Genomic DNA, 17,285 nt, shown 5'->3' with positions numbered 1-17,285 from the left:
TGAGCAAAAACATTTTTTTCGGAAGGAATACTTCAGTGAAATTCAGTTTCCAAGATTACGCAACCTTAACAAGAATTATCCGTTTGAAAATATATTTATTGCGCATTTTTGTTTTCCTTGATGCCATAAAGTTGCCATCCAGGAATGATTTTAATCACTGTAAATTACAAGTTGACTTGCGCTATTCATTCTAGTCCTGCTCATGTAAAAATACATCAGTTGAAACCTGCGGAAAATTCTGTTCGCTTACGCTTTGTAATTTATAAGATAAAGTGAACATGGGATTTAAAAGTGCTGATTTGAGAAAAAATGAAGATAAGCCTTTGAAAAATTGCATTATTTAATTAATCGTCTCGATATGAGCACGTATCAAAGCATTTAAAACGGAACAGTATCTTCCCAAAGTCGTAAAAACCGAGTTGGAAGTTTCTGGTGAACACTCAGACCGGTATCTTCACTTACACAAAGCGTTCGTCAACACGCACTATAGCTGAGCTCGTGAGTACGAAATTTCAGCGACACAGCGGAAAAAAGTGTATACGCATGTGCGCCCGCGAAGACCGCTACCCACGGCGGCAAGGTTTGAGGCCAAAGCGAGGAAACGAGGCGACCACCATGACGCAGAAACAAACACGATCCCCCGCAAGCTGCCGGAGACCGGAAGCCACAAGACGCCCCGGCCCACGAGAACGCATGTGCTTACGCAGCTAGGAATCCAGAGGCGTCGAAGACGACCTGTACCTACACGGTGCTGTATCCTTCCGAGGCAGCGAAAACAAATAGACAGGACCACGGCAGCTGACAACAATCTTTGAGGAGGGCGTGTACAGCCAAAAACACGAGGCCAACCCGGAGAGCCCAAGTCAGTGTGGCCCGGTTTTTCACAGGCCTCTTGAAGGAACAGAGCTGGCGCGCGCACACGCGCAGGCGCTCTGCAGAGCGTGCAGAATAGCGCTGTGTTTGCTCCTGGAGCGCGTGCAACGCTAGGCGAGAGAGCAGGGAGAAAATGATAGAGCGCGAGGTTGGCGGGACCGCGCTCAACAACGGCCGAAACTTGAGCCGACGCTGGCGGTGGTCCACAGCAATCTCACACGACGCCTCCAGAGCCGTGTACACACACACACAGACGACGCACCGGTCCTATCAGCTCGAGCTTGCAGCAGTCGTCACATATCCCGACAGAAGACGATGGCGGGGCCGCGCGCCGTCGCTCGGCTCGGTGCGTGCGGACACGTCGTTCCGGTGCTCCTCCTGCTGTTGCACCCCTGGCAGGCAAAGGTCGGATCCGTGTCCCTGGACCGGTATCTTCAGGACCCACTGCCCGTGCCTGAGTTCAACGTCTCGACGCGCTCCTCGTTGGTGACGGTGCGCGGCCGTTTCTGGGACCTGCAGCTGCACGGGCTGTCGGCCACACAGCTCGAGCGGGCCACGGCCAACCTGACCGGCCAGACGGTCGAGGTGGCCACGCGCACCGACATCGTCTCGCTGCAGGGACAATATGTGCTGAGCGGAGACGTCTCGATCTTCGCAATCCACGGAAATGGCACCTTCTGGATGAATGCCACCGACGCCGTGGCGTCGGCCAACGCCGAGGTGGAGAGAGGACCCAACGGTGGTCCTTGGGTGCGCGCCGTGAGTGCCAAGCTCGAAGTGGGTGACATACAGCTGCACATGGAAAACCTGATGGGCGGAGGCCGCTGGTCTACATTCAGCAACTCGCTACTAAACCAGATCAGCGGGACCGTCTTCAAGCAGGTATATACATTTAAGTACATATTTATACGTAAATGACGTTCCGCTAAGATCGTCGCGGCTGCGTTTCGATGACAGTAGACCTGATGTGAAACTGCCACAGCGATCGTACAGCTTCTCCTTTCTCTTCATGCGGGCATCCTTTCTAAAAAAAATAACCTGGGCTTCAATCCACTTCAGCCGATTAAGACGTGCGAAATTACTGTTTGGCGTGCAGACCGAGAGTTTGGCAAAGTATGGAACGCATTTAGTTAGTTTGTTTGTTTTTATTTGGGGGAGAGACCAACACCTATACAATGAATTGCATACAACTGGAGGTACACATGGTATCTCCTATACTAGACTAGATTGTAGCATACGCGGCGGAAAGAGGCCTGGAGTGCTCTCCGGAAAAGTGAGAATTATTCTTATACAAGGACAAGGCGCATAGAAGTAAACAGCCTTCAAGAATTCAAATTCTGGTAGGTGGGATGCAGGTTCCGGAGGTGGTGGAGACTATTAGGTTCCTGGGCTTACACTGTAGGCGAATGGCCATAATGATGTTACCATCAAAAAGGTGGAAGGCTATATGCCATGCAGACTTTGGGTCCCCATAGGAGAATATCAAGTAAGAAAGGGGGTCTTAGGGAGAACAAATTGATTAAATTGGTTCAAACCTTTATTATGAGTAGAGTGAGCTATGCGACGCCTTACTTGAACTTAAAGGCGGCAGAAAGGTGGAAAATTGATGCGCTTATGAGAAGGTGTACCAAGAGGGCTTTGGGGCTGCCTATGACGGCGTCCACAGTGAGGTTGTTGGCTATGGGAATGCATAATACTTTGGCGGAACTGATTGAGGCGGTAAATGTCTCGCATCTAGAAAGGCTCAGCACCACAAGAGTAGGGAGGGTAATTTTGAAAAAAAAAAAAACGGGGCTGAATCCGGTTAGGAGGGGCATGCAGGCCAACATAGGAGGGAAGACACGAGAGTGTATTCGAGTCCCCCCCCATTGCCGAGAAACATGCACCCGGAATACAATAAAGAGAGAAGGCAGAAAAGGGCTGAGGTTCTGGAATGCATATATTCAAAGAAGCCGAGGGAGCAGGTCGCATTTGTAGATGCGGCGGGCGGAAAAAGGAGGGAAGGCACCTTAGCGGTAGTGGTTGACGGGGGAGGGGGCTCGATCTCGGCACTATCGGCTAAGAGCGATGATACCGATGTGGCAGAGGAGGTTGAAATAGCTCTTGCTTGCGTCGGCACAAAGGCCACGTATGTGTTGAGCGACAGCAAAACTGTAATTCAAAATTTTGGTAGAGGTAGGATATCTCCCATGGCACTCAAAATTCCAAGGCAAAAAGAATTGGATAGGACAATTAATCACATTTGGACCCCGGCGCACGAATCTGTTAGTGGCAACGAGGCTGCTCACAACCTGGCTCGAGATCTCTAAAGCCGAGCAGGTAGGAATGAGCAAGCTGAGGAAGGCTACAACAGAGAAGGGCATCTGCTAGCTATCTTATGATGTGACGCAATATTACAGAAGGCAGCGTCTGAAACTACCTCCTCCAGACAAGACTCTAGATGGAAAACAGATGACGGCATGGGGGCGTCTGCAAGCGGAGGTTTATTCAAATCCGGTCTTAAACAAATATATATTCCCAGATTTTGAAGATGAGAGCTGCAGGGTTTACGGACAGAGGGGTACCCAGAACCACATAATATGGGAGTGTTTGTATTCCCCAGGCAGGGCAAACAATATTCAATAGTACAGAAGCCTGGGAGGCTTTGCTGGAAAGCCCAATCCCGAAAAACTAGCTGCTAGCTGTTCTACTGGCTGAAGAGGCCGCCGAGATACAGGGGATTTCGGCCAGCATCTGAAGCGGATTCTCACCTGCCCCAAGGCGCCTCTCCTCTAGAGGGGAGAACCTGGGGTAGAAAAAAGCCTTTTCTGTCGGACAGTAAAGTTGACTCACTCACTCACTCACTCACTCACTCACTCACTCACTCACTCACTCACTCACTCACTCACTCACTCACTCACTCACTCACTCACTCACTCACTCACTCACTCACTCACTCACTCACTCACTCACTCACTCACTCACTCACTCACTCACTCACTCACTCACTCACTCACTCACTCACTCACTCACTCACTCACTCACTCACTCACTCACTCACTCACTCACTCACTCACTCACTCACTCACTCACTCACTGGGAGGCGAAACGCCACCTGGACGGGTTGCGCGTCACCATTTTGATACGAAATCGCATTGTATTTTTGTTGGCACTTCCCGTCCACACTTTCTGCCCCTTATGAGGGAAGCAAGGCGTTTGCCTTAAAATAGGCTGGACACAAATACCTGGCCTACGTTTGAGATTCCCTCAAGGTTGAGGGAAGTCATCGTTTTCACTTCTCCAAAGCCCAGATCCCAGAGCGCAATAAGAACCGCATTCCAAAACATACACGCTGGAATTACTGTGCATTATACATAAACAGTGCTTGTCATTTAATGAAATTCAATGCAAAACTCATATACGAAGAGGCCCACCCCCAAATCATTGTGAAGACACGCGGCTATAGTTCGCCCAGTCTTCGCTTGACAAAGTTTATGGATCGGATACGTCTGTCAGTTTTTGTTCATGCGGGCCATGAGTTCGAAAGAACTCGGTGCGATGGTTCAGTGACATATAGGCGCTCGGCCACTAAGCCAAAAGACATGAGTTCAGTTCCAGACAGTTCAGACAGCCGAAACGCAAAAGCCGCCCGTGAGCTGAGTGATGCCAGCTTGGTTATATCCCTCCTTGCGTAAGCATCGGGAGAATGGTGGGATGAACGCTGGGGGATGACGAGGGGGCAGAAAACAGCCAATCGGCTTTTCTGGGCGGTCCCATCTCGGATGCACTGATGGCGATTATAGTTCCATCGACGCTACCGACGACGCCGGGGATGCGACCACGTTCCAAAAACTCTGCCTTGGCGCGGACCTTCTCTTCGGGAGTCGAAGGAAACGACACCCAGTTTTATTGCGAAAGCAATACTGCTAGCACTTTTCTGCCGTCGGTGGAGGTTGTTCCTTCGCTCCGGCGCAGCTGCGGCCCACGACCACGTGACAGCGTGACGTCACGACCAGAGGAGAGCAGGGGCCCCAACTCGTCTCTTCGGCCGTAGTCGTTCCTTCGCTCGGCGCGGCGGCTACCACGTGACAGCGTGACGTCACGACCAGAGGAGAGCAGGGGCCCCAACTCGTCGTCTCTTCGGCCGTAGTCGTACCTTCGCTGGGCGTGGCGGCTACCACGTGACGGCCTCCTCGGCCCGCCGCGCGAGGGCGCTCGCTAGGAGATGATAAACGGGGCTATACGGGGCGCCGCAGGCGCGTTGTAGCAGTCTAGACTTGGTGATGTAATATAGACATTCGGACGACTATGTAATTACCAGTGTTCAGACCAAGAGTCACTACTTTACAGACCACCAAAGCGTGTTCATTGGAATAAACAAACAGTAGAAACCATGTTGTGTCCAGAGTAAGCCCTTTAGTTGCACAAAAGGCGAAGCCATGCCAAACCACCAGCAGAGCCAAGCGCAGCCAGGAAGGTATTGCTTTCGGAATCACTCAGGCTTAACCAGAGCTAAGCCACAGCTAATTTTTTCTCCGTGCCGACACGCACGATTGCCTGAGCGACGGCCAAAATCGTCCGGATCACCGACGACTGCGGGAGCCGTATATAGTTGCCTCGCTGCCGACTGCCGCCTGGAAGCCTCTGGTAGCGAAGAACCGCGGAGCGCAGAATACTTTCCGCTCTGTTGTGAGCGCGCTTTTCCTCGTTTGGCCAAGCTGGGGTTTTAGCTCTTCTCATAGCCGGCGTACAAGCCCCTTCGACAGTCTGAAGTGCCTTCGGAAGCCATCGTCAGGCATGTCGAAAGGATCGTCATGTGCGCGCGACCGCCGAAGTCGCTGATCACATTCGCTGAGCATAGCGAACAGCGGGGTTATCGAGGGACCAGCGGGGCGACGGGGGGCACACACGGCATGATTCTCGCGCTGAAGCGAACGCCGCTTACCGAGTTCCACACACAGCGACCGAACGCGTTCGCTTTCATTTGATTGACATGTTTCGTGATGTCAACGAAATCCGTGGTCCCGCCTTCGTGGAATGACGTCACCGCCAGTGGTGGCGACACACGGCCAATGGAGCGAGGCGCTGAGAGAGAAAGCGAACTCTTGTTGTTGTAGTGGCTGTAGGAAGAAGAAAAAGAAAATGCACGGGCCTGCCATTGCATGGCTCTGTAGCTGAGCCACCTACGCTGCCTCGTGCAGACAGAAGAGAAAATAGAGAAGGAAGAAAAGGAAGAGGGAGAGAAAGACGCGCGTCGCAACAACAGCCGTCATCCACCACCACCGAAGGTGATGGGTGCAATGACGGCCTACAACAGATAAAAATTCGGTGGCAGGCTAGCCCCCGCCGCAAGCGGCGGTGACCTACCTGTCCCAGCCCCATCAGGGGAGAGTCACGAAAGCGAACTCTTTCGTGGATTCGGTCTTACTGGGCGGAATCACCCCCGCCGCGGTGGCGCAGTGGTTAAGATGCCCGACAACTGTGTCGGAGTACCGACACAGTTGTGCGACGTCAGTTGTTGCGACTGTAGGAAGAAGGAAAAGAGAATGCATGCGGGCCCGCTCCGCTGCCTCGTGCGGACATTAGAGAAAATAAAGAATAAAGCTTGGATTGGATTGCAAAAGTTTTATTTCGTCGCTAATGCAGGTCTAAGGGGAGACGTACTAGATGGCTGCTAGCCCATGGCTGGCAGCCACCTCATTAGCCCGCTCGATGGCCCGTATTTGGATATTCGGGTCCAAGCTGACCTGCACGGCTTCCCACCGCTTGGGAGAAGAGAGTTGTAATGCCGCCGCAGGCGGATCATTTGCGCCGTTCCAGAAAATATGGTCGTATGTCGCTCTTTCGCCGAATTTATTGGAGTTTGGGTTGAACTGGCCTGGTTACATGAGGGCAAGCACCGCCGGGTTTAGGAGAGAACGTGTTTGCTGTCGGTGTCATGTAACTTCCCGCGTTAAGGATTTGTGGGGTAGGGGATATGTGCACCTTTCCAGCCTGATGTGGTGGGTGATATCACGAAAATAAATGAACCCGTACGTCTCGTGAAATTCGGGTCGGAGCGTGCGCTCACTCCTCGGTCGACTAAACATCGAGCTTGCGCATTCCCCGGATTAGACGAGTGGGTCGGGACCCAGATCAGTTCAATTTCTCAAGCTGTAACAGGGGTGTTTTGAAAGATGCGGAGGGAGGTAGATGTGATGCGGCCCCTCGCGAAATTGCCAGTGGCTGTTTTATAATCAGTGAATATAATATCAGCGGACGTGTTTGCTATAGCTAAGGTTATGACCGTTTTCTCCGCCGTCTCGGAGGAGGTGGTTGCGATCGATGCGGCCGCCAAACGGGGAACCATTCCTATTCACCGCGGCCAGTGCGAACGCGTGTTGGGGTTTGCTGATATTCCGCCGCGTCAACGTACGCTGCATTGGCGTGTCGGCCGTACTTAACGGCATGTAGGGCGCGAGCCCTCACTATGCGTCGACCTTCATGGTGCGTGCGGAGCATATTCTTGGGTAAGGGCTTAATGAAGAGAGCTGTCCTAGCTAATGTGTGTAGGTAGCTGTGTTTTCGCGTCCCTATCTGGCAGTTGTCCTCACATGTGTAGTCTGTATAAGATGGTCCTTCCCGCGTTCGTACTGGTGAGTCGTCCGAGCTGGGAGACAAAGTATGCCTCACACCTCTTCGAGAGCATGTTGTGAGCCCAAAGGGTCAGCAACCTTTTCGTAGACGTTCTGTGCGGCAGCCCAAGGGCAGCCTGGCGGATTAAGCCCTAGACTTTCATTCCCTCCGCGAATTGCAATTGCAAGTACGGGAGGTAGCAACAATCTCGCTCAGTAAGAAAGTGTAGACTAATCGACAAAGAGAGAGAAACATTTATTATGAGCAGGCGTGAAATATTCAGCCCTAGGTGGACAGCCTCCTCAGTCAAGGGAAGCCGTGGACACGAGCCATCTCCCGAGTCCGCGCTGACCAGACTACGCTGATCCTCCAGGCTGGGGCTTGACAGCTGAGTCTCCCACAGCTCCTCGGTTATGGCAATGATGGTTATAGTACCATTTTGTCCCTTGCATCCCCACACCATATGTTGCAGGGTGTTTGGTACGTTGCAAAATGCGCATTCATATCTGTAGGTGGTGGGCGAGATTCTCTGTAGTAAGGTGCCGTGGACGTGGATGTTGGTTTGGATTTCTCGGAGGGTGACTGCTTCTTTGGTTAGTTTCTTGTGGGGTGGGGAATATTTTCTTCTGTCAAGTCTGTAATGCAGGAGGATGTCAGTATATTCCTTGGGTACATCCTGTGTTCTCCGAAATCCCTCTGGAAGTGGTGCCCGGTTAGCATATCCTTGGGCTGAGGCGTTGGCGGCCCCGTTTCCTTCCAAGTGAGTGTGTCCCGGAGTCCATATGATGTAGGTATCTGGGAGGTGATGAGTTGTGGTGCGACGGAGGATTTGAAGTGCTGTGCTGGTAATTATTCCCTTTTGGTAGTTGCATGCAGACTGTGAATCAGTGAGAATGACGAAGTGTTCTTTGCTCGTCGAGACCGCCAATGCAATTGCGGCCTCTTCGGCTGCGTCAGTGTCAATTGTTGGAATCGTTGCAGATGTCTTTTCTGTAAATGTGGAATCCATGACGCTAATGGAGTGGGCTTGTTTTCCCGGGTATTTTGCTGTATCAGTGTATCTCGTTTCCGGATTTGTTCCGTGCGCTTTGCTCAGGACCTGAACTCTTGCCAGGCGCCGGTCTTGCCAAGCGCCGGTCTTTGTTGTATGTAGGATGCATATTTCGCGGGATGGGGGCTACGGTGATGTATGAGCAGATTGCGTCCGGGATGCGCTGCTTGTTTTTTTTTTTTTTTTGTTCTAAGCCTTCTCTGTATCCCAGTTTCTTGAGGGTTGTACGCCCAGGTTCTGTTAGCTTTAAGCGTTCCAATTGATTTACTTTGTGGGCCTCGGCAAGCTCCTCCCACGTGTTATGAAGGCCGAGATGGAGGAGGCGTTGCGTAGATGCACGTTCGGCTATACCGATGGCGATTTTGATGGTTTTACGGATGAGAGTGTTGAGTTTTTCCACTTCTGCTTTCTTTAGATCTAAATATGGTGTTCCGTATGTTATGCGGCTTATGACGAGAGCCTGGATGATGCGGACGGTATCTTGTTCTTTCATACCGTGTCTTCAGCTGGCCACGCGGCGGACCAGGTGCGCCACTTGAGTAACAGTAGTCTGAAGTCTCGGGAGTGTTGCAGACCCTGATTTATCTTTCGGGATGTTTAGGCCAAGAATGCGAAGAGAGTCGGCTTGAGGGATAGGGGTCGACAAAGATATTTTTCTTTCATGCCTTTTCGTTTGTTGGCGATCCGTCTAATGAACCGTACAGTATGACTGATCGTGACAGTATGTTGATTGTTTCCGTGTTTTTGCGATTGTTCTGTATGTACATGCCCAGTATGCTTATGGTTTGGAACTCTCTGACCGGTAGTTCTCTCACACATACATTCAGAGGGGTCGGCGGGGCTTGGTTTGCGTTTCTTCCGCGCGGCATGGCCCTGAAAACCAGCAGTTCCGATTTCGGGTGTGAGCATTCAAGGCCCGCTCCCGACGCGTAAGTTTCGATTATGTCGACTGCCTGCTGCATGGGTCGCAGTTCTCCGCGTAATTTTGAAGTAGGTTAAGGATGACATGTTCCATTAGCTCTCTGATGCAAGACGTGAGGGAGATGGGCCGCAGATTATCGATCGAGTTTCTTGCCCGGTTTAGCGAAAAGGTCACTCGCGCGTGCCTCCATTCCTGAGGGATCTCGCCTTCCCTACAGTAGGTATTCATTAGTTCCGTCAGGGCCGCGAGAGACGTGTGGTCTAGGTTTCTGACCGTTTTGTTCAACACTCCGTCAGGTCCCGCTGCGGTCTCATGAGCCGGTCTCGTGTGCATTTTGTCTGTGTGGGGTCGAGCAAGTGGCGGAGGAAGAACCATGTATTTTTGCTTCCAAGCTGCCCGTTAATATTGTCAAGAGACAACGACGAGGACAAAGTGCCGTGCTTGTGTGTGGAACGCGAGGACGACGAAGTGTGTGTGGTTCGTGCTGGGCGCCGCTGGCCAGAAGCTGTTCGTCTGAGCTGTGGTCAGCTACCCCTATGTAAATATTTGTAAATACATCCACTCTTTGTGTGCGCGCATCTACTCTACATTATTCGTTGGAGGTGCTGGGTAGCCTACGCAAGTACGGAACTCGGCAGCGGTCTCCCGGCTCTTTAGCCATGCCCAGTGATCGGCGTCCTCCACCCTGGCTATCATCATTGCCCACCCGCGTGATCCCTGAACCTTCAATGAAGTGGACGGTGCTGATGTGGAGGACTGGCTCGCATACGAGCGCGTGAGTGCACGCAACAGGTCGAACCCGACCATGAAATTGTCTGATGTCATTTTCTACCTGAGGGGTTAGAGGCCCACGGTCGGGGTAGAGACCTACGAGGATGAACTAATCAGTTGGGACCTCTGCAAGCGGAAGCTTTCTGACGTGTTTGGTAAGCCAATCGGACGTCAGCTGGCCGCGAAGGAGCTTGCATGTCGAACACAATCGTCCACAGAGTCGCATGTGTCATACATTCAGAAAATTTTGGTCCTCTGCATGAGCGTTGACACCGCTATGTCAGAGAGAGGGACATTTAGCCCCGATAGCCTGAGTCTATACTCAAGCTATGAGAGACGCCACGTAGTGGAGGGCTCCGCAAATTTCGACCACCTGGGGTTCTTTAAAGTGCACTGACATCGCACGGAACATGCATGGGCGCCTTACTTTTCGCATCCATCAAAAAGCGGCCGCCGCGCCCAAGATTTCATCCCGCTTCCCTAGGTTCAGCAGACAAGCGCCCTAATCTGAGCCACAACGGCGGGTTAAGAAATCCTTAGCTGATTAGCTGTCACATTAGTAGGGGTTTTAAGTAACTGACGTACGCCGCAGCTGTGTGGAAGTTCTGGAATACCCTCATGTCAGAAAAAAATTACAAGAGTTCAACGCTGCTGAACCAAATATTGAGCGAAAGCATTAGCTGCGGGTGACCGAGCGTTCTTCTCTTTTTCTTCTTCCTCAGCCCCCATATAAAGCCCCGCTTTAACCAACACCTATGAACGTGCCTTATAGTGGCCTCTAGGGGTAGCGTGAATGCCAGGGTCCTAGCAGGCTGATTCTGACATAACCATCCCATATGTGAAACGAGAGACCCAAGTTGGCAGCTCCTGCCAAATGAGCCGCGGCTCCGACCGCGCCACGCCGACAACTTGAGTTGGGAGCCCAGCTCTCACCCTAGTGTCACGTGGGGTGTGACGTCACAGCGTCACGTGGGTAAGACGTGGCTACCGCCGCGCTACGCTGAAGGCTCGAAACCTAGAGTAGTATTGCTTTCGCAATAAAAAACTCGAACTGCATCGACGGCGTCGAACGTTGGAAGCCTGGATGTCAAGAAAAATCACGAACATGCCTCTGGCAGGTAGTATCGGTAGGTGACATTAGCGCGTTACGTCACGAGAACACGTGACATGGTCGAGTTGGAAACAGCTGAGAACACAGGCAGCATCTTCCAAATGGAAGGGTGGGACGTGAATCGAACCCACCGTGATATCCTCATAGATCCTGAGTCAGACTGAGTATACTCCTATGGTCGGATACAATCATACAACCCAAGTCTGCAGTAACCGCCACAATTCCTACGCGACAAAAAATAGTTCACTGTAAAGGCTTTTCTCGTTACCTATATTTGTTTTATGTTGCAAAATAATGTTATTTTTATTATAGTCTACGTTCAATTTATCTTACTGTGAATTATTGCTGTCTTGTATAGTAATCTTTATCTGTCATTCATTGGAGGTCCTGATACAGTCGCTGACTCTGGGACCTCCTCCTGTATGTATTGCTGGAATGTACTCAATGGTGACATAATAAAATTGAAATTGAATTGAAATAGCTAATCATCAGACCAAATAAAAGCTGATGAATTTCGATGCGCACGGCTTGCTTGGCATAGTCTGTGATTAAGAACTGATTTTGTTTAGTACTAATTACCATAGTTGGCAATGGCTGTTTTTCTTTCTTTTTGTTTTACGTTGCACCCTACTATAGCCCCCTCAGGCATGCGGCTCAGTTAAAAGTGGCCTCTAAATCGATGCGGGGTGGCATTTCACGTAATGTGGTCGGAACTAGACGCTGTATACGCGCAGTGATCGTGTTGATGCACCGATCGTCCACAACACAATAAATGACCCAGAAACGAGTATTATAACGCCTCTGTAATTCTTTAGAAAAGCGGTACATAATCACTGTAGAAAAGTAACGCTCTCGTACATATGCCGCAGGAATTTTATCAATAGTGCTCGATAAAACACTCGGTATTTACTATGTATGAAGAGAGAGCTGGCTCGCCGTTCCTCGACTCTGCTCGTAACAGCACGTAGAAACGACTTGTGTGGATGCCACAGTAGTAGTGCGCCTTTCAGTGTTCAGCATGTCGGCGACTCTCGTAGGGAGATTGGAGGGAAAATAGGAGGCAATACTGTCTGCTCATTCGTACAATGGCATGATTAAGATTTCAAAGCTGAATTGATGAAAAAATTGCGCCGAGCCATGCAGACCATAAGAACGAAAACGAGACACAGGCGCGAGACACAGCGTCTGTGTCTCGTTTTCTTTCTTGTGGTCTGCATCGTTCGGCGCAACTTTTTTCACCAATTCAAGTATGCACCAACTATCCCAAGAAGAGGTGTTAATGCGCGATGCAGAGCTACAGGTCAAAACGCTTCTAGAGTTCCCGCTCTGCTGAAATACATGGCGTTGATTGCCTTGAGGATCCGTTAGGGCCTTTGTATTCGCGCTTCAGTCAGGCCGCACATGTGTTGCTCACGACCTGTGGTGTTGCTATAGCTCAACCGCTCTTGGAATCTACGCTTGTCGGCACGCGCTCGAATCATTGGTACTCGCCGGAGCATGCAGATGAGCGTGCTTACTCGCTGTGTCGCGTGCAGGCCGAGCAGTCGCTGCGCGGCGAGATCGAGAAGAACCTGCGCCGGCGCGTCAACGAGGAGCTGTCTCGCGTGCCGGTCAACCTGACGGCGGCGCGCTCCGAGCATCTGGTGGACGCGCTGCTGGAGAGCACGGCCGAGCAGCTGCGCCCCGTTGACCCGTACGCGCTGCCGGACCAGGCGCGCGCCTTCGACCAGGACCTGCTCCTGCTGCGCGTCCAGGGGGAGATGAGGCTGCAGGACGGCCTGCTCTACGGGCTGTCCACCATTCGGCGCACGGGAGACGTGCTCGCCTTCTACCAGGTGCGTACGTCGTCGGCTTTTAAAACCACGACTAGTAACAATAATGCTTGGCGGAACTCTCGAGTGCTCCCGAATGTACGAGACATTTTGCAAGCACCCCTTGCCACTAAACTTAACACAAACAAGATGATCGACCATTCGCTTTCAGTAATCTCAAAGAAAAAGCGCGCGCTTTTTTCTCTCACGCTATGACACCATTCTGTCAGCTCCTCATGCCCCGAGACGAGCTCTGCCGTCTTAGTTTGGCCAGGTACGATACGTACGAAAAAACAGTCGCAGAATTTCGCATGCTGAATGTTGCGATACGCTGGTAACTGCTTGTCACAAACCCCCGCCTTTACGGTCTAAAGAGGCGCGGGATCCCCTTTACGGTTACCCGTCGTCCCTCTATGAGGTTTGAGAACACAGATAAAAGTTAGGCCAGTCAACCCGTTAAGTATGTGTGTCGGTGTGTGATTGAGGAATAAGTTCAAGAAAGTCACTTTCTTTTACAAACGATTGAATATTTATAGATAGTAATCCAAATTACACTGAATAATTATAAAACACAACAAAAATACAAAAAAAAAACGCCACGACACGATAGTGAAAAAGCGACTCGGTAAATGATAACAGAAAAAAAAAAACACGGCAATGAACAAACACTGCGATAAAAGTCTACTATAAAGATAACAAGGCAAGTATTCAGATATAGTAAGGAAGGGCACAAGTTACAAAGAAAACGCAGCGAAAAAAATGTTAAGACGGATCAAGGTTAATTAAATAAAGGCGAAAGCTATTGTCTGTGGCAAAAAGGAATTGTCACGGCTTTCTTGTTGGGTGATGTGTCAAAGTCGCAGAGCTGATCGGTAGCGGCGACCGTACAGGTGAGGAGAACGATGAGTTGATCGCGGGCTTGGTGAAAAGACACTTTCCCAGCGTGAGCGGCCGCGAGAGAGGCCCGGAAGACTGATCTTCCCAGAGCGCACTGCCGCAGCCGTGCTGTGGCTGCGTTGTGGCCGCGTCAACGACGCGTGGTCGCTGCCCCGAACGTCATGTCGGAGCATTCTCGGAGGAGCTGGGAGATCCCGTAAGTTCCGCTCTATATGTGAGGCAGCTTTTGACACTGCTACAAATACGTTGATGGAAGGAAGAACAGAAGAAATGAGAAGACATAAACGACTCTTCCGTCTCTCCGGTCCGCCTACTTCCGTATTCGTTGCAGTGCCAAAGTACTTCCGTATTCGTTGCAGCGCCAAAGTGTGTAGTCATTTGCACTGCCTTTCTGTGCCCTCGTTATGGTAGCCATCATACCCTCGTCCTCAAATGGTTTTGATCGAGAGAGCCGCACTCATTATCAAAAAGAAACGAGAGGGGGGGGGGGGGGGGGGTAGGTGCAAGTTATTTCTTTTGTAGATCCTTAAAGTTCTTTGGAAGGGTGCAGACCTCTCAAAATACAAAACGAAATTCAAAGACGATAAATTTAGACCACGTGGGACGTGTCCTGTAGCCGTCGACACTTCTCTCAGGTGACGGTTTCGAGCTCAGTAGAATCATCATAGTTGTGTGGCCGGCGAAGTGGACAGTGGACTTCAGACAGGGTGTGCAAGGGCCCCGTGTGTTCGATTCCCATCTCAACATCGAGGCGGTGAATGCGACACCCATAAAAGAGGTCGGGCTTAGTCTATAGAGCTTCATTCGCCCGGTCAGAATATACGGGATGTTTTTACAGCTAAACATTTAGCGGTTCATTTCTAGATTTCGCGCAGTACATATACGTGCTCGTCCATGATCACGTCATCATCGCGTGGCTGCGTGGGAAGGGAGACATGTCGCTCGAAGCCATACACCCGGAAGAACTTGACGAGCGTCGCGTGGAATGCGACCGCAAGCGGCAGCAACGTTAGGATATTTATTCATTTATCAAGGAACCGACAGCACCAGAGGCATTACACAGAGGGGGATGTATACAATATGAAAAACATATAAGGTATGACATTTCTGATATGCAAATTTACAACGCCAAAAAGAAAGCATCACTTGATGAACACCCATCCTCGCTCGGCAGCCTATTCTCTTCTCTAATGGTTTGGCACTGTTACCCGTAAGCTCAGCGGAAGCGTCAACGATGTAAGGATATTGACGTGAGTGCAAGAATGCGATACTGAGGAGATTTCGCCGAAAAGCCACAGGCTTTTGAGCGTTTGCAACGACAACCGGTTTAGCGGCAAACTCTCAGAGTCGCATAAACTGCACTGGTGGCTATGAGGCGGGACTGAATTAACGACCAGCCGGCGCTGAAAAATTTTATGCATGTTTGGCAGCTCCCTGGTAAATTTTTAGTTCAATAAATCCAAGATAATAAAAAAATGTCTACTAAGATATTTTTGGTTTCGGGGTTATACACCCGGCCTTTGGAAGACCACTTTAAAATGTTGCCATCTCATCTATTTATTAATCAATAAAAATTAATAACTTTTCAGCTGGTCTTTTCGAGTTCAAAATGTATACAAATTTAGCGGAGCCCATCACTGATACATTGAAGCAATCGATCCGACATCTGTCTCTGACTTATTTCATCTAGAGACGCGCGATAAGCCTTGAGTCTTGTTTCATTTGTGTTCCCTTTAGAGTCAGAAAATGCGACTTCGATCACGACGCAGGGCAATTAGAAGCGAATAAATACCTAAAACTCGAATGACCTAGAACCTGAGTGCCATATATCTCTGCCATGTGCAGAATTCTCCGATGTAAGCACACTCCCACTCCCACAGCGATCGCCTAAGAACACAGAGGTATAGATGCCTCTCCACACAGTGGTTTCAATCCATTTCATGACGTTGAGGTCAGCGTTTTTGCATCTTACAGTCCTGAATCGCATGTGGCTAACAGGTGCAAGGCGGCTGACAGTGATGTCATGCAATAGTAACAGTTGTGGGGCTTAATGGCGCAGCAGCAGCCAAGTAGTCGGCGCCATCGGTTGGAGGGCTCCTCGAGGAGGTCCTCAGATCGTAGGGGCCCTTGACGGTGTACTTGAGCGGCATAAGATTTCAGCAGCATCACAAATTCCAACCACAGCCATTTGTCCCTCTATTCCACAGAACGGCACCCTGCTGCTGGAGGCAGACGTGGGCTTCGCCAACCTGACCGGGAGTTGGCGCTGGTGGGCGCAGCTTCTGGGCGGGGGTCCATCGGGCGACGCCTCGCTGGCCGTGCAAGGCCTGGCCCTGCACCTGCGCCTGGCGCTGCCCATCCAGCAGCCAGTAGAGGGCGCAACTTCCGCTGTGCTGGGGCCTGCGCGGCTCGAGGCCCTCGAGCTGCGCAGCGTCGGACAGGTGTGGCTGGACCTTGGTGGCCTGGGCGCCTTCGACTTCCTTCTCGAGGCTCTGGTCAACCTGGCCACTAACGTTTTCAAGTGGTCCCTAACCGAGGCGGCCCTTGAGGCCGTCGCCGAGGCCTTGAGGAAGGAGATCGCCACCCTGCCGCCCTTTGAGTTACGCTAGGCGACGATGTGCGTCTCATGTTCCCCAGAAAAGCGACTCGGTGCGCAAGGCCGTTCATGTATTTAGCGCGCATTCGTAAGGAAGGAACGAGTGGAAGCTCGAGCCTTTCTTCTGGCATTAAGACCAGTGCTATAGTACCTAGAATATACTAGGCACTATATCAGTGCATGTAAAGAATGGACGGGTGCGCGCCCCTACGGTCGGCACAAATAATCTGCATATTCTTTTGTTTTCATCCAGCATTTATTGTTTTCATTCCACAAACTCAGTTGTTTAAAAAAACAAAACAAGCGATTTAGCTAATGTCCATATAGATAGTATTTACTCTTCCATACTTGCGCTACAAACGCGAATATACTCTTTTTCATTGCATGCATCAAATGTAAATAAAGATATGTGTTACCTTAATCATGAAATGCCTTTAGCGCCCGTGAGGGGAACACGGAGGCGAACCTAATCAAAGTGGTTATTGCTGCGCTGCTGCCAGAGCAGCGCTTAATTGTGTCAATAATAATAATAATAATAATAATAATAATAATAATAATAATAATAATAATAATAATAATAATAATAATAATAATAATAATAATAATAATAATAATAATAATAATAATAATAATGGTTGGTTCAGAGGAAAAAAAAGGCG

General features: G+C 50.5%; 1 protein-coding gene across 1 annotated transcript; it reads left to right on the top strand.

The window, feature by feature from the left end:
* The first annotated feature begins 1,119 nt into the window (after window positions 1–1,119).
* Window positions 1,120–17,047, top strand: LOC146198885 (uncharacterized). The gene is made up of 3 exons (XM_084592672.1): window positions 1,120–1,755; window positions 12,858–13,157; window positions 16,238–17,047. Exons 1-3 carry the CDS (start codon window positions 1,189–1,191, stop codon window positions 16,637–16,639), a joined length of 1,269 nt encoding a protein of 422 aa, XP_084448798.1. The 5' UTR covers window positions 1,120–1,188; the 3' UTR covers window positions 16,640–17,047.
* Window positions 17,048–17,285: the final 238 nt, after the last annotated feature.

Source organism: Amblyomma maculatum, chromosome 2 (genome assembly GCF_055883805.1).
Source record: "Amblyomma maculatum isolate TAMU_Amacu chromosome 2, ASM5588380v1, whole genome shotgun sequence".
In the NCBI taxonomy this organism is placed as follows: domain Eukaryota; kingdom Metazoa; phylum Arthropoda; class Arachnida; order Ixodida; family Ixodidae; genus Amblyomma; species Amblyomma maculatum.
This window is presented reverse-complemented; position numbering and strand designations above follow the sequence as displayed.

Coding starts and splice junctions, on each gene's coding strand:
- LOC146198885 (XM_084592672.1), top strand. CDS start 1,189: ATGGCGGGGCCGCGCGCCGTCGCTCGGCTCGGTGCGTGCGGACACGTC. Junction 1,756..12,857: donor GCGGGACCGTCTTCAAGCAG/GTATATACATTT, acceptor TGTCGCGTGCAG/GCCGAGCAGTCGCTGCGCGG. Junction 13,158..16,237: donor ACGTGCTCGCCTTCTACCAG/GTGCGTACGTCG, acceptor TCTATTCCACAG/AACGGCACCCTGCTGCTGGA.